This window comes from Emericellopsis cladophorae, assembly GCF_022114955.1.
Source record: "Emericellopsis cladophorae strain MUM 19.33 chromosome Unknown NODE_22_length_311439_cov_122_237611, whole genome shotgun sequence".
In the NCBI taxonomy this organism is placed as follows: domain Eukaryota; kingdom Fungi; phylum Ascomycota; class Sordariomycetes; order Hypocreales; family Bionectriaceae; genus Emericellopsis; species Emericellopsis cladophorae.
The window spans coordinates 223717-244033 of NW_026250947.1; the positions used below are offsets into that span (position 1 = coordinate 223717).

The 20317-nt window shown below is 54.3% G+C and overlaps 9 protein-coding genes across 9 annotated transcripts; 4 read left to right on the forward strand and 5 right to left on the reverse strand.

Moving 5' to 3' along the window:
• Window positions 1-317: 317 nt before the first annotated feature.
• On the reverse strand, window positions 318-966 carry J7T54_002305 (kinetochore protein spc24; the record flags this gene model as incomplete). Its single annotated transcript, XM_051506483.1, has 2 exons — window positions 318-893; window positions 940-966. 2 exons carry the CDS (start codon window positions 964-966, stop codon window positions 318-320), a joined length of 603 nt encoding a protein of 200 aa, XP_051362268.1.
• Window positions 967-1365: 399 nt separating this feature from the next.
• J7T54_002306 (Tetratricopeptide repeat 11 Fission 1 protein) lies at window positions 1366-2007 on the forward strand (the record flags this gene model as incomplete). Its single annotated transcript, XM_051506485.1, has 4 exons — window positions 1366-1384; window positions 1436-1454; window positions 1511-1604; window positions 1678-2007. The coding sequence occupies 4 exons, from the start codon at window positions 1366-1368 to the stop codon at window positions 2005-2007; spliced, it is 462 nt and encodes a 153-aa protein (XP_051362269.1).
• Window positions 2008-2820: 813 nt separating this feature from the next.
• J7T54_002307 (Cell division control protein-like protein) lies at window positions 2821-4212 on the reverse strand (the record flags this gene model as incomplete). Its single annotated transcript, XM_051506486.1, has 1 exon — window positions 2821-4212. One exon carries the CDS (start codon window positions 4210-4212, stop codon window positions 2821-2823), a length of 1392 nt encoding a protein of 463 aa, XP_051362270.1.
• Window positions 4213-7063: 2851 nt separating this feature from the next.
• J7T54_002308 (ferrochelatase) lies at window positions 7064-8392 on the reverse strand (the record flags this gene model as incomplete). The annotated part of the gene is made up of 2 exons (XM_051506487.1): window positions 7064-8113; window positions 8168-8392. 2 exons carry the CDS (start codon window positions 8390-8392, stop codon window positions 7064-7066), a joined length of 1275 nt encoding a protein of 424 aa, XP_051362271.1.
• Window positions 8393-9129: 737 nt separating this feature from the next.
• J7T54_002309 (ATP-dependent DNA helicase II subunit-like protein) lies at window positions 9130-10908 on the forward strand (the record flags this gene model as incomplete). Its single annotated transcript, XM_051506488.1, has 2 exons — window positions 9130-9597; window positions 9643-10908. 2 exons carry the CDS (start codon window positions 9130-9132, stop codon window positions 10906-10908), a joined length of 1734 nt encoding a protein of 577 aa, XP_051362272.1.
• A 1575-nt stretch (window positions 10909-12483) lies between these two features.
• Window positions 12484-15495, forward strand: J7T54_002310 (uncharacterized protein; the record flags this gene model as incomplete). Its single annotated transcript, XM_051506489.1, has 1 exon — window positions 12484-15495. One exon carries the CDS (start codon window positions 12484-12486, stop codon window positions 15493-15495), a length of 3012 nt encoding a protein of 1003 aa, XP_051362273.1.
• A 377-nt stretch (window positions 15496-15872) lies between these two features.
• J7T54_002311 (Caffeine resistance protein 5) lies at window positions 15873-16283 on the reverse strand (the record flags this gene model as incomplete). Its single annotated transcript, XM_051506490.1, has 2 exons — window positions 15873-16100; window positions 16146-16283. 2 exons carry the CDS (start codon window positions 16281-16283, stop codon window positions 15873-15875), a joined length of 366 nt encoding a protein of 121 aa, XP_051362274.1.
• Window positions 16284-17113: 830 nt separating this feature from the next.
• Window positions 17114-18685, reverse strand: J7T54_002312 (uncharacterized protein; the record flags this gene model as incomplete). Its single annotated transcript, XM_051506491.1, has 1 exon — window positions 17114-18685. One exon carries the CDS (start codon window positions 18683-18685, stop codon window positions 17114-17116), a length of 1572 nt encoding a protein of 523 aa, XP_051362275.1.
• A 640-nt stretch (window positions 18686-19325) lies between these two features.
• On the forward strand, window positions 19326-20248 carry J7T54_002313 (U6 snRNA-associated Sm-like protein LSm4; the record flags this gene model as incomplete). The annotated part of the gene is made up of 6 exons (XM_051506492.1): window positions 19326-19328; window positions 19395-19535; window positions 19601-19651; window positions 19716-19809; window positions 19853-19915; window positions 20199-20248. 6 exons carry the CDS (start codon window positions 19326-19328, stop codon window positions 20246-20248), a joined length of 402 nt encoding a protein of 133 aa, XP_051362276.1.
• Between the last annotated feature and the right edge of the window lie 69 nt (window positions 20249-20317).

Below are 20317 nucleotides of genomic sequence, written 5' to 3' on the forward strand. Positions count from 1 at the left end.
ATAGCAGGGCATCGCCTTAATACCACTCGGCCACGTTGCCTGTAGACTGCGGACGTTCAAATTGCGCCTCAACATCTGTAACGCATGCCTACAACACCAGAGGCAACAAAGTCGGGGGTTTTTGCCAAGATGTTGATGTACATAGTGGAAATCGGACGCCGGAAGACACCCAGTGCATAGTGATATGAGCACTCAAAAGACGAAGCAGTAACAGACATTCATATTCTCATGATTCCAAATGACGCCTTGGTATAATTGTGCCCAAACACCCTCCCAAACGCCAACCAGAACCGCTACCTCGAAGCCTCCTCACCCCCTCAGAGAGTCGACCAGAAGTAGTTGGCGTAAAAGTACCGCGAGAACTTCTTGTCCATGTTCACCACATGCACATCGCCCTTCCTGTCGTTCCGCACAACCGCCCTCCCCCACTCGCCCGCCTCCCCACCGTCACGCTCAATGTCAATGCCCAGACTACGGTAGACCTTGAGTCGCAGCAGGACCTCGTCGTCCACAGCATCTCGTCGCCTCGTCGACTCGGCCCCGTCCACACCCTGCAGCTCAAGCTCCTGCAGCCGCGCGTTGAGGTCGGCGGCTTGCTGTGCGAGGCGCTCTGCCTCGATCTCGGCGTCGCTGGCCGCCTTGGCGGTCCTGAACTTTTGGGTGTCAAGGGTCGCGATCCGCGAGGCGTGGTCGTTGGCCGAATGCGATTCCACGAGGTCGTCGTGCTGCGAGGAGAGTGTGTTGAGCTGCCGGCTGAGTTTCTTCAGCGCAGACTCGGCTTCGCGGATGCGCAGGTCGCGTGCTTGCTGTAGTGTTGAAAGAGATTCCGTGACGCGGGCAATGGCAAGTTTGTCGGGTTGAATGTTGAAGTTGTTGATTGTGTGGTGGATGAGCTGTTCTTGCGTCAGTAGTGCCTACCGACCAGGGCTCCAGACATACCGTCGCGGGCTCCTCTGAGAGAAGCATGATGGCGTTTGCAAGTGTGAAGAATGACACACGCGCCTCGATGAGCACAATGTTTAATTGGGCTTCCCCGGTCGCTGAAATGGGTTGTCGTGTGGTATTATCAGCATCATTGTTGACGGACCCCCACATCACCCCGGCGATTGTCAACAATCGCGTCGCCCAACGCCCAGCTCAGCTTACCGAGGATTACCCTCACCAGTCCGACCAAGCAAGCGGCTGCGCCACTGCTGCCACACGTGCCGACGTGGTAAGGAGCTTCCTTCAGCCACATGACGATTGCCATCAAACAAGACCAGCGCCAGCAGTTCCAAGTCCCTCGGCCGTATTCCATCTCGCTTTGCGACAAACTGTTTCCCTCACCACACCAACTTTACGAATCAAACGTTCAAAGTCGCCATAATGGTCGCCGAACTCCCATGTATGTCAACCAAACTTTCTCCTCAAGGAACATTCAAGCTGACCGACCCAGACGCCCTCGACGCAGAGACGTACGTCCCATGTCCCACCACCACGCCAAAGAGCCATACTGACCCATCTGTCGCAGGCCGCTCAACTCCAACGAGCTCGACGTGCTCCGCAGTCAATATGAGAAGGAAGGCGAAATGGTCGGCATACAGACAAAGTTTAACTACGCATGGGTTCGTACAAATCCCCCTCGGCCGCCCCAAATGCTGGCCCGAAAACTGACCACGCCCTCTTTCACGTGCACAGGGACTTGTGAAATCAACGAACCGCAACGACCAGCAACTCGGCGTCCGCCTGCTGTCCGACATCTTCCGGCACTCCCCTGAGCGTCGCAGGGAATGCCTCTATTACCTTGCCCTTGGCAACTACAAACTCGGCTCGTTCGCGGATGCCCGACGATACAATGACCTCCTGCTGGAGAGAGAACCTAGCAATATGCAGGCAGCGAACTTGCGACAGCTCATTGACGACAAGGTTGCAAAGGAAGGACTCATGGGCGTGGCGATTCTGAGTGGTGTCGGTATTGCAGCAGGTGTTGTAGGCGCCTTCATCATGAGGAACGCCAAGAAGAGATGATCCTGTCCAAAGCCTCGACAAAACTCAAAAAAGGAGTCGCATAGCGTAGCTGATTGTATGGTAAGGGATCGAATTGTTGGGAACGGCGTTGCGCGGAGTTGAGACACTACTATTTGCGATTGGCAAAACTATCCTGTCACCACACTGGGAACCATGTAAAATCGTCAAGCAAACAGATAAATCGAACTAGCTAGGAAATACGCGGCCTAGACGTCTGCTACCGGAACGTGCCCACCGTTCCATCTCGCAGCTAAAGTACAACAGTTTTTCTTCTCGTCCTCTCCCCGTCCGCCAGCGGTCCAGAGGTGTTAATTCGCCGCCGGCCGAGTGCCTCGCCTCGCAATCCACATGTATTAGAGACAGTAAAAGAGAAGAAAACAAAACAAGGAAACCATGTATATGAGTGTGTATCGACACATGTAGACATCACGCCAAGCGGATCTCGTCAACAATGAGACCCATGTTCGCCCGGAAACCCTAGCAATCGCCTCTCTCCACGACCGGCTGATGCAAATCGCCCAGGTTCACGTCCTCATGTATGTTCCGAGAGGAGAACGAGGCACGGGCCATATCTTGTGGCGTGGCAAGCAACTGTGGCCTCTCCGTAGCCTGTGACAAAGCGTTCATTATCCTAGCCGTTGTTTTCTTCTCCGTCATGCGATTATGTGAGCCGTGCGATTAAGAGGAATGGGTCGAAGAGAGGCGAGGAAGACAAGAATAAAGAAAGAGAGTGCGTCGAGCTGGTATTGTATCGGCATCATTGCAAAAACAGAGGCATTGATCGTAGAGAGCGGGAGCAATGGACGAAGGCGTTTATCGCAAGGAGAAGCCCTTGCGCTTGCCCTCCTTCTCCAATGGTCGACCGCTCTCGATGCGCTGCTTCTTGTCTTCGAGCTCCAGGCGCTGGCGCTCGAGCTGTTCCTTCATCTCGCGGTGGCGAGCATACAGCTCCTCCTCCGATTGCTTGAGCTTGCTCTCCTTCTCGGCGACCTTTTGCTGGAATACCATCTTCATCTCGGCCTCCATCTTGGCGAGCTTCTGCTCGTGCAGGGCGCGCTCCTCCTCCTGCTTGACGGCAGGGTTGACTTCCTTGAACACACTGGGGTCCTGGGAGACACCCATAGCGATCAGTTTGTCGGTACGGTAGTTCTCGTACAGGAGGTTGTTTGTGTGCTCCTTGAGCTCCTCCATGTGGGTGCGGATGAGCATCTGGCGTAGCTTGACGAAGTCGCAGTGTTCCTCGTTGTCGACTTCAATAATACCCCATGGGTACTCACGGCCGCGAATCTTGCGGCCGTCCGGAGTCTGCAGCTCGTTGGTAGCACCAACAACAGCAAAGGGAACCTTGGACATGATCTCGTTATTCTCAGCGATGGTCTCCTCGTCGTCCAGCTCGTATCGGGGACCCTCGAAGATCTGGATGCCATGGTACTTGATGTCAGAGAGAATCCTCGCCTTGAAGCTCGCAATCTCTTCATCTGTAAGGGTATCCGACTTGGCAATGACGGGGATCAGGTTGACCTTGGTGTGCAGGCGGCGCATGACCTCAATGTCAAGGGGCTTGAGCGAGTGGCCAGTGGGCTGAATGAAGAACACACAGGCGTGAATGCGGTTGTCGATGATGTTCATGCGGTTCACCTTGTTCTCGGCATCGAGGTAAGCGTCAAAGCGCTGCTCGATGTTGTCGACAATGGGGCGCCATGATTCATCGTTGTTCACAAAGTCACCGAATCCAGGAGTGTCGACGACAGTGAGGCGGAGACGAACGCCAGCCTCCTCGATGTCGGCGCTGATGGACTGGATGGTAACGGTCTTGGGAATAATGTCGAGGCTAGGGCCCTTGCGCTCCTTGGGAGGGTACAGGGAGGTGTTGAAGAGGGTGTTGACCAGAGTGGATTTGCCCAGGCCAGACTCGCCAACAACCATAACGTTGAAGTTGAAGCCCTTGCGCACACTCTTACGGTGCCATTGGTTCGGGAGGTTAGCGAAACCGACGTAGCCAGTCAACTTCCGGCGGACAATGTTCTTGGCCTCGGCAGCTGGTGTGTGCGCGACAGAGAGAGTCGTAGGGTCGCTCACAGGCACGCCCTGGACCGACTCCATAATGTCGTCGCTGGTGGGGGAGGCTGGAGCCACAGCGGGAGGGCCGTCAGAAGCTATGAGGGAGTTCAAGTTAGCATCCATGCAAAACCGAGGGCGCGTCATGATTTTCTGATGATGAAATGAAGTGATGTGCGTCCAACTGCGGCCTTTCTCGGAACCACTGTCATAGGCGACTTGCCCGGTCACAACGGAACCTGTCTCAGCAAAGAATTCCGACGTATTTAGACTGCGGCGTTGAGCAGCCTGTCTGACCGCAAAGGAGCCTGTGCCGGCAGAGGAATCCGAGGTATTTTGATCCCGGCGTTGTGCAGCTTGGCTGGTCGCGGCACTTATGCCGGCAGAGGAATCCGAAGTACTCTGTCCCCGGCGTTGGGCAGCTTTGGCTGGTGCAGAAGGCTGCAGCTCATCCATTGACATCGAATCTGTGGCTTCTATGTTCGGTGCATCTTCCACGTCGAGCATGCTCTTATACCCGCGAACGGTGTTTGGAGATCGACACGGGGTTGCAGACCTCATGGTCCCTTGAGGTGCGGCTTCGCTGCTCGTCCGTGTGTTGGATCTGGGCTGCGATCTTGGAGGTGATAGCGCCGAGTCTAATCTGAGCATGTTCCTGTCGAGTTGGATGCTCCGAGTCCGTGCGTTGATGTGATTCACCAAGTTGTTCATTGCTGAAGACGAGACTTGCAGAGAGACTCGAGTGGCCCGTTGTGAAATCTGATGGTGTTGTGTGCAGAGAGAAACGGATGCTGTGACCAACAGCGACAAACCGAGCGGGTTTAAATAATGTTCCACACGAGTTGAAGCGTGTTGTTGACAAGCTGCCGGCAGTAGAAGACGGATCGAGAAGCATCAGGAAGTCGACGTCGTCGGAAGTTGGCGTCATTGCGGACGGGTCAAGGTCTCTCCTGCCCAGTTCCCCTCTGCTCGTGGCGTCCGACCTTGTGGCACGCGTGTTCCGGACGGGAAAAAAGGAGAAGGTGTCATCTTACCCATATTGAAATACAAAGAGCGGTCGGCCGGTCTGGTGGAATAAGCTTGTAGGAAAGCGCGAGGGCTGCGAATCCGAAGTCAGCAGGTACTCAGTGCAGGCAGGAGCTGTTCAGGAGATGTATGATGATGCTAGTACGGAGCGCTACGCCCACTTTGAAAGCTTCCGAGAAATCCAATTCAGGTGGCAGCGACGCGATACTGCAGCTGCGATGGAAGCTGGCGAATACAGCGCCTCTTGTCCAGGAGCCTGCTTCGGGCACTTCGCAGACTGAACACCAGACTTAGGGATAACGTACCGAGTGAGAGTCGGGACGCGTGTGTTGGCGTCGTCCAAGTTGAATCGCAAAAAGCAGAGTAGGCCAGGAAAGAACGGTCGAGCAAAGACGCCTGGTGAGAGGCGCACAAGTCGATACTGACGAAGGGGAAATACCAATGATGGACGGTGGGATAAAGGGCGACGGGAAGAGAAGTCTGGGAAAGGTGAGGTCAGGTAAAGTATGAAGGCATTCCTGGCTGGAAAGTTTAGGGGCAGGCAGGGCGGGCAGTCGAAGGCCTGGGTCGGGCTGGCCAGACTGGCACCTGGGTGGACGGGGCTGGCGTGAGGTGGTGCCAGTACGGACTGAATACGGATACCGTAGAGCCTGAATGCTGGGACTGGACTGGGGCAGCCGTCGGCAGGGGGAAAAGGGGAAATTTTGTGCTGCAGTGTGACAGGAGACGAGAGAGGTCGACACAAATATCTTGCCGCGTTGCACAGCTTTTTCTGATTTATTTGCACGACTTTTGTCTACCCTGTCTTGGGATCTGCTCCTCCAGCAAAAGGGGTTCAAGAAGGACTAGTCCTCTTTAAGTTAGTGTTCGCGAGCTCCACTGCCATGGGGAACAAATGCCAGCGGAGGGTGGCTCCCCATTCGTTACAACCACGTCCGCCAACCCGTAATGAAATCTTTGGGAGACTAGGAATCTCCGTAACGGACGGAGAGACGGGTGCTTGGCCAGCCACGTTCAAAGTCACGGAATGTTATCGAGCTTGAGACACATTTTCGTAAACGGCTGGGCGCATTGAAACAGGTGTCCCCTTTGAGCCGTTATTGTCACAGCACCTTCGTCTGGGCAGCATTTAACACGTTGAGCCACGGGGAGCTTGGGCCAGTCTCATGGCCCAAGCGCAAGGTCCCTCACCTGGAGCTAGTACATTTCGGGTAAAGAGCTCTTGGTTGCACGTCGACATCTGACCACTGCCATGACTTTATTTAGAGATAGGCTCGTCAAGCCTCAACTTGTTTTTTGGTCTTGAATTATTAACTACTTGGCGTCAGTATTTCAATAATATTAAGATAGTCCTTGTTAATCAACTGTCCGGGTTCAATGCTTACTATGCGATGTCGCCTTTTTGACATCCCATTTGCAATGTTCGTTTCTTGTTCCTCACTGTGCAAAATGGGGTGCAACATTTTTAAAGTATTATTGGTTCATGATTTATGAATGGTCTCGAGGTATAGCAGCTACTCGGCAATCGGAACGATGTGCTACTCAATTTCAACTTGAAACAGAAAATCTTTAATCTTGCACGACCAATGTTCTTGTTATGTAGCAATATTCAGACATATCTGTAGCTCTCACGCATCGTTCAGGGTAAGTCAGTGGTTGCCTTGCCTGCAACTGTACACATGTTTCATGGTGGGCCTCTTTGACAAGTCGATGCGGAATTCCTTTTGACTTTGGGCTGTGGAGATGAGCAATGTATCGCCTATTTGTTTCACCGGCGTTGCAGCCTACGAGTACTGCAGCTCGCATGTCACGATGCGAAGCCAATAACAAACATGGCAACGCCTCGGATAGCTGGTTACGAACATCAGAAACACAGAACAGCAACGATACATTCCAAGCCACATTGATACACAGAGGCGCTACATGTATTCTCGTCTCAGGAAACAATATTCGTACAGTCTATAAGCTGACACTACTGGGCCAGCACCTTATCGCCAGGATACGATTGCGCTTTTTTACCACTGAAGAACTCTTTTGTAACAGCGCATCTCTCGCTTGTGCAGGCAGGGCATCGCAGCCCCATTTGCGGCGAGCATGACTCCCCACTAGCCAGATGGTTCTTGGCGATATCAGCCAGAGCTTCGATGAAGACTGGACTGCCATTCAGACTCTCAGCTCGCTTCACCGTGTCCGAATGGCCAGACTCGCCGATGACTTCCAGGTCCAGCTCGTACAGTGTCTCGATGTGATCCGACGTGAACGCGATCGGGATCAGGACCAGATCCTTTTGGCCCTTCTTGATAAAATTCTCAACCGTGTCGGACGTCTGAGGACCTAACCACGCCGATGGCCCGACCTGAGATTGCCAGCAAAGACGGTATGGGTTGGAGAACCTGAGGCGCTGCATGACAGCGTACACTGTCGCCGCGACCTCTGCTGGGTAGGGATCTCCGCGGTTGACCACAGACATGGGCAAACTGTGCGCTGAGAATAGGAGCACAACATCCTTCCGTCGTTCCTCAGGGTATTCCGCCAGTTTGGCTTCAATGTGCTGGGCGAAGGCTTCGACGAGACCGTGGTGTACAGGCCACCTGTCAATGACGCTCCAATTGATCGCCCCCTCGCCTCCACTGTGCTTGGACTCCAGCCTGTGCCTCCACTTCCACAGCTCATTGAGACTACTGCCCGTTGTCGAGCAGGAATACTGAGGATATTGGGTAAAGGCTACGGCACGCCCCCCGCGCCCTTTTCCGAAGCCGTCGTCTAGAAGTTGCTGGTACATGTGCTCCGTCAAGGGATTGGCGTAGCGAAACGCGACGTACGGCTTGTGCGGTGCGGTCTCGGGAGAGATCTTGTCGAGAATCTTGCACATTTCTTCGTTCTGGTACTCGGACCATTTGCGGATAGGTGACCCGCCACCGATGTCGCTGTACTGCTTCTGGATCTTGGGTGTCCTTCGCTTCGACAACAAGGGACCGATGTAGGACTGTAGCCTTCCCAGGGGAATCAGGTCGCCGTCTGACTGTGGTGGGTTAGCTGGGCGAGCAATACGTTTGTAGTGATAGCAATAGCTTACAAAGAGTCGACTCAGAAAGTCCCCGACTTGATCCGTGGTTTGCGGTCCTCCCATGTTCATGAACACCATGGCTGTTGGTCCCTTGGACCCGGTTGCATCTTGTGTCACCGGCGGTACCACAGTTGCCAGTCCGCGAGCTCTGCTGTTCAGCTGAGAAAGGCCGAAGCTGGACGACTTGCCTGCGCAGATGCGCCTGGGCATGTGGGACGGTAAGCGGAACGCCATGGCGGCGAAATACCGTGCGGTGAGCTGTTAAAGGTATGCTACAATGCTGCAATTGTCTAGAGGGTGTCCTCTGGCAGGTAGCGCGGGTTGTTGAGAAAATTGGAAAAGACCGGAATGGCGCTGCTTCGATGATGCAGTCGCGGATTTCTGGACCTCCGAGGTGGACTGATCGGCGCTTTCACGAGCTGGCGTCGGCATCGAGGATTCTTGTTTCGGAGATACTTGATGAAGATGGCACAACGACGCTACAACAGAAGTCACCTTTAGCAGGCTCGTCTGCCAATCGTCGCTTCGCAAGAGTAAGCCGTGTGTCATAGACCACGTGATCTCGCGACAGCCCCCGCGACCCCTGCTGGCTTGGCGCGTACTTGTTGCCTAGCTCTGACACGCCTTGGCGGAAATGCATCTGAATTCACCATCTCACGATGTGAATCTTACAACCATTCCCATCACATTGATTGATGAATTGACACCAAGATGGCCAACGAAGACAATTCTTGGAAGCGCCCGGAGGAGGATGAGGAAGACCAGGAAATAGATGAAACAGTTGGTGGCCGGCTACTCACGTGAGACGCGCAATCACTTACACACCACAGAGCTACAAAGCGCAGAAGGACGCTGTCTTGATCGCTATCGATATTAGCACATCTATGCTACAACCTCCGCCAGCATCGGACTCCAAAAAAGCGGACCGAGACAGTCCGGTCCAAGCAGCGCTGAAATGTGCTTACCATCTTATGGAGCAGCGCATCATTTCCAACCCCAAAGACATGATGGGCATTTTGCTGTTCGGCACCCAAAAATCCAAATTCCACGATGACGGTGACGGTCGTGGTGGCTTAGGGTATCCTCATTGCTATCTCTTCACTGACCTGGATATACCTGCGGCCGAGGATGTGAAGGCATTGAAGGCTCTTGTGGAGGAAGGGGAGGACGAGGATGAAGTCCTGAAGCCATCGGAAGAACGGGTCTCCATGTCAAACGTGCTTTTCTGTGCGAACCAGATCTTCACCACCAAAGCAGCCAACTTTGGAAGTCGTCGTTTGTTCATCGTGACAGACAATGACGACCCACACTCCTCAAGTAAAGATGCCCGCCAAGCAGCTGCAGTGCGAGCCAAAGACCTGTACGACTTGGGAGTGACCATCGTCCTTTTCCCCATCACTCGTGGAGATAGCACATTTCGCATCGAGAAGTTCTACGATGTAAGTCGGGCGGTCGTCGGTTGCGTGCTGGATTGACCTTCTCAGAACATTATCTACCAAGACCCTCTTGCGGGCGAAGCCAACATGTCAGAGGTTCGGTCTTCCAAGTCAGGAGACGGACTGACGCTTTTGAACTCCCTCATTTCCAATATCAACTCGAAACAGACCCCCAAGAGATCTCTTTTCTCCAATCTTCCGTTCGAGATAGCGCCCGGACTGCGAATCTCCGTCAAGGGGTACAATGTACTTCACCGACAGACACCCGCGCGCACCTGCTACATCTGGCTGGACGGCGAAAAGCCACAAATTGCGGCGGGCGAAACGACGAGAGTGGCCGAGGACAGTGCTCGTACAGTGGAAAAGACCGATATTAAGAAAGCATACAAGTTCGGTGGCGAGTACGTATACTTTAGCCCCGAAGAGCAGAAGAAGCTGCGAGACTTCGGCTCGCCTGTCATCCGCATCATCGGCTTCAAGCCACGAAGTGCTATTCCGTTGTGGGCTAGCGTCAAGAAGAGCACGTTTATCTTCCCAAGCGAGGAGGACTATGTCGGCTCGACGCGTGTGTACACAGCACTGTGGCAGAAGCTCCTGAAAGACGACAAACTCGGCGTTGCCTGGTGCATCACGCGGGCCAACGCCCAACCAATCTTGGCAGCCATCGTACCGTCGAAGGAGCAGGCGGACGACGACTGTGGAACGCCCTACCTGCCGTCGGGCTTGTGGATTTATCCACTGCCCTTTGGCGATGATTTGAGGGGCATCAAGGAATCTGATGGGTTCGCACGGAGCTCAGACGAGCTACAGACACAGATGCGCGTCATCGTGCAACAACTGCAGCTGCCGAAAGCGATGTACAACCCGACCAAGTACCCCAACCCGGCGCTGCAGTGGCACTACAAGATCTTGCAAGCCCTTGCCTTGGAGGAGGAGGTCCCCGAGAAGGCTGAGGATGCGACAGAGCCCAAGTACAAGGCGATTAGCAAACGAGCCGGGGGCTATTTGGAGGAATGGCAGGAGACGTTGGAGCGAGATGCCAAGAATGCGCAAGCAACCAGAGCTGTGAAGCGTGAAGCAGAAAGCGAATTGCCTGAACGCCCGGCGTCGAAGAAGGCCCGCAGTGGTTCAGATAAACCCTCGATGTCTGGCTTGACCCTCCCCCAGGTAAAATCCGCTGTGGAGAGCGGTGGTATCGTCAAGATGACTGTCGCCCAGTTGAAAGACATTCTAGAGGCACAGGGGTTGAGTACCTCGGGCAGAAAGCTGGATCTCGTGGAAAGAGTGGAACAATGGGTGGAAAAGCATTCCTGACACGCAAGTTTCGTCAAAAGTGCATCGTAACGATCAATGGCTGCTCGACTGGCCTATCTTCTGGCATAGCGAGATTATGAGCCGGACAACCGACCAGGAGCAATCCAGAGACCGTCATCACGCAAGTGAACAAGCAGCTGGAAGCATAATGTCTTCATGGGAAAGGGTCACTGTTGATGCCGCGGGGTCGAATTGAGGCATGCTCGGATGTCCGTTGAAATTCAAACTTTCTCGGACACTCTCCCGGTCGTTATAGCAATCTGTTTCTCTGCAGCAAGATTGACTGACATGAACCGACCTCGAGGATAGCTTTTGGAGTACTAGGCGATGGGCAGCAGGCTGCGGGTACCATGACATTCAGTTGAAAGAGACAAATTTATTTCTGAAGCTGTCATAATGTTTTCTCACTGAAATATGTTGCTTTTTTTTGCAGTAGATTTGGCCCGTTGCTTCTAACGTAGTATCTAGAGATCGAGGACTTTAAGGAATCTCCAGATGTGTGGGCTGTCAGATGTGTCTCACTTTTCGTGAAAGAGACCATAATGAATTACTCTTTCTATAAGACAGTGAAGAAGGGCAGAGCATCTATCGTATCCCACATAAAGCTCAAGTATACTATTATAGGAAGTAAGTTTGCTCCGGGAGAAAATAACCAGCAACTAGCCAACGTAGGAAAAAAGTTTGGAGATTGGTGAACTATTAGCTAACAAAAAAAAAATAACAAAAATGCAATTTATACGCTGTCAATATTCCAAGAGGCAAAAAATCAAAAAAGAAACGACACGAACGTGATTCGAACACGCGCGGGCGAACCCATCCGGTTGATTTGCTTAATAGCAGCCGAACGCCTTAACCACTCGGCCATCGTGCCTATTGATTGTTGAAAGAAGCAAGGGAAATAAATTATATATACCTACATTATGTTCGCCACTCGTTTGTCCCAATTCCGCTGGTTGCTGCACTCTCGATAGCCAGAGTCGCAGCTCGTGGCAGGTCGTGATCAATGGCTTTGCGAGATACTTATAACTTTCGAGAAGCAGAGTAACCATAATTTAGGATGCGTTGCAAAGCTGGTTCGACGGCGTTGAGCAAGCACCTCAGCTGCGTGTAAGAGTCCGCGTGGTTGAGGCTGTCCTCAGTTGTCCGTCACTTCACGCTTTGATCTGATATCTTGTGCAAAAAGCAAATTTGCAGTCCTTGAACATATTATGAAGCCTCTGGCCCTTTATTCCTTCTTCTTTCACATCCCAACTCCAAATACTCACGCCGACGTCCAGGAGTGAGGGCTGCACACCCAAGAGGAATGCGCTGTGCGCCGCGCCGCCTGCCAAGACGTCACCCCCAATCACTCCACAACACCGCCTTGTCGCGACTGCCGACGATGGGAGTCGCCTTTGTGAGCCATTCACACCAGCGGGAACATCGTCGCACCGATCGACTCAGTCACCCGGACAGGAGCCTGGGTCCGTGAGGTATCTCGACGGTCTGTTGCGTCGGGCGAGACGCGCGGTCCAGCTCGCAGCCGACGCGCGAACACGCAGTTCTGCTGGCGCCGAGTCGCCATCGCCGGTCAATATGGCCGATTTTCTGGCCAGTTTCGGAGTCAGCACTGACACGAGCGCCAAACCTTCCAAGAAGAAACAATGCGCGTCGGCCGACGAGCTTGCCGACAAGCTTCAAACCATTCTCGACGAGAATACGAACGAGACCCGAGCGGACCACGTCACCTCGAACCTGAAACTCAGCAGCTCGGCGCAATTTGACTTGAGCCTGACAGAGAGCGAGAATGATGCGTTGGAGGGTCTGAACAACGTCGATCCATCGTTGGGAGGCGTGCGCTCAGCTACCCTGTCTGCGGACCCGGCTGGGGGGACCACGACGCGCCTAGTGCAAGCAAGCGACACGATAATGAATCAATCCGACAACCCGGTGTTGCAGCGGGCGGTAGCGAAGCACGTGATTGGAGCCCTCAGTTCACGCGATCACAGCACTTGGGTGTTGCGAGATCTTTCGAGGGGCTCGAGCGGTTGGATATTCAGCTACATCTGCAAAGCCTCTCTCCAGCACTGGACTCGACAGAATGCGAAAAACCCCACAACGGCTGTCATTGGAGACTGCACCCTGCGTGTACCCGACCCTGTCCTAATGAGCCGTCCTGCGTTCGACTGCCGCGGCTCGATCACGATAACTTTCAATCGGAAGGACAGGTGCATCAGTGTGAGGTATGACCATACGCTCCTCCACAAGACTGTGGAAGAGCTCAGCAAGGCTTATCCAACCCCCGAGAGAGTGTTTGGACCTGGCTACGAGCGTCAGCAACAGCAAAAGCTTCAAGCTAGGGAACAGAAGAAGAAGCTGAAGCAAAAGACACCGAGGGAGCCAAAGGGCGAGGGCGAGGGCAAGGAGAAACGACGAAAGAAGAAGCGTGATGCTCCAGCCGATGGAGAGGCTGGTGCCGACGGCGAGCGGCCTAAGAAGCGTCACAAGAAGAGGAAGAAATCTGCTGAGGAGACTGCGACAGGCACAGCCGGAGAAGCCGTCATGCCGCCAGACTATCCTGGGGCGCGACTACCAAACGAGCAAGGCGAACAGAACTGGGGGAGCTATGCGCAGGCGTCACAAGCGACATTGCCTGCGCCAGCGACAGGCTCGCTGCCATTTAACATATCCCCCGAGGAAGCTGCGCGACGGTTGGCCATTGCTAGGAAGCTTTTGTCGGATCACGGTGTTAATCCTGACTCCCTGTCTGTCGACCAGATGAACATTTTTAGTAACCAGTCGCCAGCATTGCAACAGGACTCTGTGCAGATGCTGGCGAAGTATGGCGCAGAAAGGTTGCAGATCATTCATCCAAGCAACAAGGACAAGCCGTCCTCGGAAGGCACCACTGAGAGGGCGCAGCAAGCCACACCCAGTGGACCAACGACCAGCAAAGAGCTGGCCCCCGATGCCAAACCCACAAAGAGCGGCCGCAAGAGCAAGCCGACACCCAAGGCAGCCAATGGCGACCAGACTACGGTGCACGGATCTAACGAGACGCCTTCAAAGTCTCACAGAAAATTGGGCAAGTCGAGACTATCGTGCCTTTGTTGTAAGACCCGGAGAGTCAAATGCCCCAAGGAGCGGCCGAGCTGCTCAGAGTGTCAATCAGAGGGACAGCCATGCGAATATCCACCTCAGAAGCCGCGCTCCAGAAAATCTGGACCCGTGATCACCATCGAGGAAGACGAAGACGAAGACGAAGACGAGGACGACGAAGAAGAAGAAGAGGAGGGGGTTATTGAGACTACTATTGCCGAGCACGCTGGCATTGATGGCAGCCGCCAACAAGGCGACGCTGCACACGCTACGGTCGCGGCAGGTGATGCGTCTTCTTACAACCAGATGCCAGTAGCTGACATGTTGACGCCGAGCGTGGATCCTCCTCACGGCCACGACCAAGAGGGTTATTTGGATGCTGGGGCGCACTTGAACATGGCACAGAGTGCTTATCCCGCCTTGCCTGATTCATCCTTGAACACCACCTCAGACACTGTGATGGCTTCTGCAAAGACGGTGTCGCCAGGGAAGGGCCGTCACCGCCTCAAGACATCTGCTGGCAGCCCCTCCCAACAAAGCTTGCCTCAAGGCTCGGGCGGCCATGGGACAGCAGCTGTTGGTAGCGGTTCAAGTTGGATGGCTGGGAACAACGTGGCCACTGCCAACAGCAGCAGCAGCAGCAACAACAAGAACCATAACAACACCACGATGTCGCCTATTCTGGCGCAGCAAGCCATGTTAGGACAGCAACAAGCCAGGCAATCGAGCCCGCTCATGTCAACGAACTCGCCACAACTGCGAGACAATGCAGCGCAGCCTGCCCACCACAACAACACCACCCCAACACAAGCCCAGCAGTCGCCTCAGATGATGGCCGCCATGCAGACACAGGCGCGGAGATCGCCTTTCCAAGCTCAGCAACAGCAGCGTGCCATGTCTCAACATGGCCAAAGAGCCCATACCAGGACCCCCAACGCCGATGCTTTGAGTCGAGCGTATCCACCACATGCGCCCACTCAACCAATCCAGCAAGCTGCGCCGCCGCCGAATAACGACCTGGTAGCCTCGTCAGCGTACAACGATTATGGTCGGTATGCAGGCAACAATGCAGCTGCGAACGATGCTAGCCACCGCATCGCATATGAGCCATACTCGCAACAAGAGCGTACCACGGCAGCGCCTACCTCGACGTCCTACCCGGCGTTTGATATGAGTCGAGGTGGCTCCACGACAATGTCCATGAACGCCGCGGCTACCACCATGGCCTCTACGCACAACAGCCAAGAGTCGACAGCCGGGCCATGGTCTGGTTCGAGTAGATCTTCGCAACCACATGACCGAGCGAGCGGGTTCGGCAGCTCGGGCTCTTACGGGCAACCCACCACCGACTCGGCATTGCTGAGCAACTTTGACATGCGAGCAAACTCTCAGAACCGCGGGCGCGCAGGCTACGCCACCCAAACGCAGCCAGTAGGCAGCCAGGGGCCTTGGAGTTACTTTGGTGGACCGGAGAATAACTCCGGATCCAATGGCTCAGGGTGGGTTTGAATCTACATTTATAACCTTCATTGTCGAGCGAGTGCGTCGGTTTTATACATGACGATGAGAGGACCCAAATGAGCGAGGAGTTTTTTCATTGTACAGAACTTGGGGAGGTACGGGGGCAATGAAAGGAACCTGGCTGGCTGGCTGACTATACATGTTGTCTAACAAGAAGAGGGATATGTATTTAATCGCCAAGATACCGAATGACTTGTTCTGTCGATGCACCATACTTTGGACGGGCGAGAAGATGCCAGCCCTTCACCGCCTGAAACGAATCCGTCGACGAAATGGCAAACGTACTCCGGGCGCGGAGCGTAGTGCCATGGTAGTACAGCAGCCAAATACCGTTGATGCCAATCACACTCAGCCCGCCCAGCAGACTAGTTAGTGCCCTTGGTCGCCACGCCGAGTTTGTTGGGCAGGGGCTCCGCAAACAGAATGCTGCCGGCGGCGAGGGCGCTCCGGTAGAAGTCATTGCCTGCAAAGAGGCTGGCTGGGTACTGCGGGTAGCTGAGGGGGATGTAGACGAGGGGGAAGACCTCGAAGAAGGAGTAGTAGATGCCGTAGATGATGGCGACGTAGATTTGCACGAAGAGCATGGCGGGATCCTAAATGGTGATCTCCACGGGCTTGATGATGGCGTCGACGAGGACGTGCCGGAAGCGCATGGTGCGCTGGTCAATTTCGCTCTGCGACATGAAGCGCTGGTTCCCTGTGAGCTTGCGGAGCCGCTCCGCGCGACAGAGTAGAGGGTTGTGCGTGCTCATCTCGGGGAGGAAGAACAAGAACATGACGACGGCGATGGGGGCGGCGGCCCAAATGGACTCGAAGAGAGACCAGCGCCAGTTCTTGGCTGGTAGGGGAGGGAAGTGGCAGATCTGGGTGGTTCATGAGATCGACCCAGCACTGGGGGAGCTGGAAGCCAGGCTCCTCCTCGGGGTATTGAAAGTAGTTGTCTTTGGTGGGGAGGCGCACAAGCTGCCCAAAACGGGCTTCTCGAATCACATCTGCGATTGTCATCCTGGCGGTGGTCCAGACACGGCGTTGCATCTTGAAAGAACAATGTGCTGTTTGACCAGATACCGATGTCCGTAATTGTATTCGAGAGCAGGCGTCAACAGCTCAAGCGGATTTTTGCCTTTGATACCCGCGAAAGACGTTGTACAGGGCCAAGAGTACTGTGTACTTATGCTTCAGTCTGTCGCCCGTTCCAAGACCACCTGTAGCGAAGAGCCATCCACCTTTGCACAGAACATGATGAAAAATGTCCCGCCTGGCGATGGCGTGCGATAACTCTGAGTCCCCAAGCTCAATTGTCATTCGCCAAATGGTATTATAGTACAAAGCTTCAAACGCCGGAACCTTCGGCCCACTTGGATTATATACAGGTGCAGCCCGCAGGCCGATCCACATGTTGCTCAACAATCAGATGTACGAGCTCCGAAGACAGGTTGAGGTGAGCGCCCCTAAAGGTGCCACATAGCAGCCCTACCAACCGAAGATGAGCTCCGTCATTGCAGACCCATTCCAGGTCTAAGAGCCTTTGTGGCGCCTCTTTTGACAAAGGTGAGCCATAGGTCACTCAACATGGTAAAACATTTCCTAGACTTGGCTCTTCGTCTTAGAATGTTTCTGGCTTTTGCGGCTTGACTGTGTCGACTGTCGCTTTGATGATATTCAAGGCGTCTTGGTTCCCGAGGCGACGGTAGTGGTCATATGTATCCACTATCGTCTTGTCATGCGCTTCAGATGCAGCATGTGTCAGGAGACGCAGCGAATGCGCAGGGAGATCTGCTTCGCTGGCTGTCTTGTTCTCCAGCCAAGTATTGAGATGACAAAATGTCAAGTCGAGGTCTCCGTGCTCCATGAAGACTTGCAACAGCTTGACCGCGTGGCTCTTGCGCCATATTTTGGAGGAGCCCGACAACTCGGTATGGCGACTTCTGTAGTCGTCAATGAAGCGAGACCTGTACTCCTCCTCTTTGCTGTAGACGATCATGTCTTGAATTGTTGCCACAGAGGGCTTGCGGCCTGTTAATGCCAAGGCCTCTTCGTACAGAGCGAGAGCCGAGTCGGCCCCTGTTGACTTGGCCTTGGCTTCAAGCACGTGATCGACGATATCCCCAGCAATGCGGCCGCTGTCGCGCTTCTGTGCAATCTCCCGCGTGACATCTTCCACCTCTGGGATCAGCTTGGGATGAGCGCAAAGGAGCTCTGTCAGTGGCAGGGCGGTTTTCCGCGAGATCGGCAGGCCATTGTCGTGCATAATTTCCATCACGCGCAGCACACCCTCCACATTCTGATTCCCGGCGAAGGCCTCGACCATCGCGTCGTAGTGGTGGATGTGGATGCGGGTGCGTCTCGAGATCATGCTGTGTACCTCAGCTGCGAGTGTTGCGTCTCCATGTCTAGCTGCCGTGGCGAGCACGTTCTCCAAGATCCCATCCGAAGGCACCGTCTTGTCGTCCTTCATCCCTGCCAACCAGGACCAGACCGTGCCTGGGTAGTGTGAGGCGCTGCTGCACACATCCAGAGTAAAATACAGCAGATTGAATGTGCCTGCATCGTCCTGCACGGTAATGGCCCTTCGTTTGGCAGCCAAGTCCAGCATCTCGTCCAGGAAGCCCTCGTGCCCAAACACGACGATGAAGATGTCATAGACCCAGGGCTCAAAAGTCTTGCCCGCTTCCAGATCCGAGACGAAGCCATCATAGGCGAGCTCAAACTGTCCCTCGCGCAGCATCGCAACAAGCACGTAGGCACGCGCATCGTCGCTGATTGCATGCCATTGGCGCTCCAAGGTGTCGAGCACTTGCGACCGCAACGCATAGTCCGGATGTATGGTTAGGAACAGCAACACGCTGTTGAGCACGTATTCGGTTGGCGGCATGGCGTTGCGCTCCATCTCCTTGAGCAGCTTGCGTACCGCAAACGTGGAAACCTGGGCATCCACCATGGCGTCCATGACGCACTCATATATGAACAAGGACGGAGGATACTTTCGTCGCTGGATGAGATGTGTAACAAGAGTCATGGTGCGCTCATATCGATTGACGGACTGGCTTGGTATGTCTTGGCTGCTGAAGCGTTCAAGGTCTGGTCTTTTCCGCAATCGTTGCAGTGCACCGAGTATGTCGTCAACCGAAGGCTTGGAAAGCTCGTCCTGGAACAGAGACTTCACTTTCAGGAGCATTTTGATTGCAGAAGGGTCTTCTACCCGTTCGACGGGCAACGACTCTTGTTGGTTCTCGGATGGCTCCACGGTCTCGGCAGGCTGCTGCGTTATAGAACCTTGATCTGCATGTTTAACCGAATTTGTTTCGACAGCAGCGGCTGTGGAGTACATTTGCTTCGATACATGTCGCTGCTGCGTCCATGATCGTCGCGTCGTGAATTGCGTCGGATCTCGAGCATGTTGTCGCGTAGTAATGGATCGCACAGAGCTCTGGAGCAATCTCTGGTCGAAGGAAGGGCAAAGACAGCGCCACAAGCCATCATTAACCACCTGTGCGCCTCTCATCGCGTGCGTGTACACCAAAAGAGGGTGACCTGATGGGATATCTGAGCAGGAGTTCGTTCGCGCGCTTCCTCAAATTTCCAGGCGGTTGTGTCAAGCAGCTGTGCGGAAGCCTTCCGCTCGGAATTGTCGCCGCTATAGCTCCCGGGTAAGTCGACTGCCGTATTTACAAGCGGGGCGATGCACATGGCGGGGTCCTCAACGCAAACATGCTTCAAGGTCAATCAAGCCAAAGACATCATCACCTTCCACTCTCGCCCATAACCCAAGCCGAAAGCTCCAGCGTACGCCACACAAGCTGCTGGGCAAATCGAAAATGGTACGAGACCTATCGCTTGCGCCTCAGAGCGAGCATAGTCCGGAAACTGACCAGAGTCGCGCATAGTTACCCCTCGGTCTACTCAACGCAGCCCAAGGGCACCCGATGCTCGTGGAGCTGAAGAATGGCGAGACACTGAACGGTCACCTCGTGAACTGCGACAACTGGATGAATCTGACTCTCAAAGAAGTCGTGCAAACAAGTCCCGTGCGTTGGCCCCATGTCATTCTGACGAGGATGGGAAGAAGCGGCAGCTACTGACACGAGACCAGGAAGGCGACAAGTTTGTGCGGTTACCAGAAGTCTACGTCAAAGGCAATAATGTGCGCAATCATGCTCAACGACTGGACAATCAATGGTGCTGGAGACTAACGCAATGTGTCTCAGATCAAATACCTTCGGGTGCCCGACGAAATTGTCGACATTGTGAGCGAACAACAGAAGAACCAATCCGGCGGTTTCCGAGGCGGCAGGGGAGGCGGTCAGTCAAGAGGGGATCACGGCGGTCGCGGTGGTGGTGATAGAGGTGGACGTGGTCGTGGTGGCGGCCGTGGGCGAGGACGAGGCGGCAGAGGGCAATGAGCGACGTGAGTTTACAGTTGAATTAGAGCCATCACTCCGTGACGGGCGCATGTGAACGCACCGCTATCGCATGTGGTACACCGGCGAGGGAGCAGCGTGTCTGCTGTTTCGAGCCTCAAACAGGCCGGCAGACCGGCAGACCGGCAGACAGGCAAGGGCTCTTGTCGGGGGAGGTTTTGCAAGGGAAATCATCCAGAGCACAAAGCGTCAAGCACAGCAAACTTTAGAACGTGGAATGTATTAAATCGCTTTCCTCCTCATGCTGCGCACTTCATTACATCGGCGTAGATCAGATGCTTGTGAACCAGTGCATCGCCTTCTGTCCTCAACACATCTAGTTTGCGGAACGCCACACCAGAGAAACCCCCTTAAATCTATCATTTGTATACCCCTAGCTCCTCAAAACG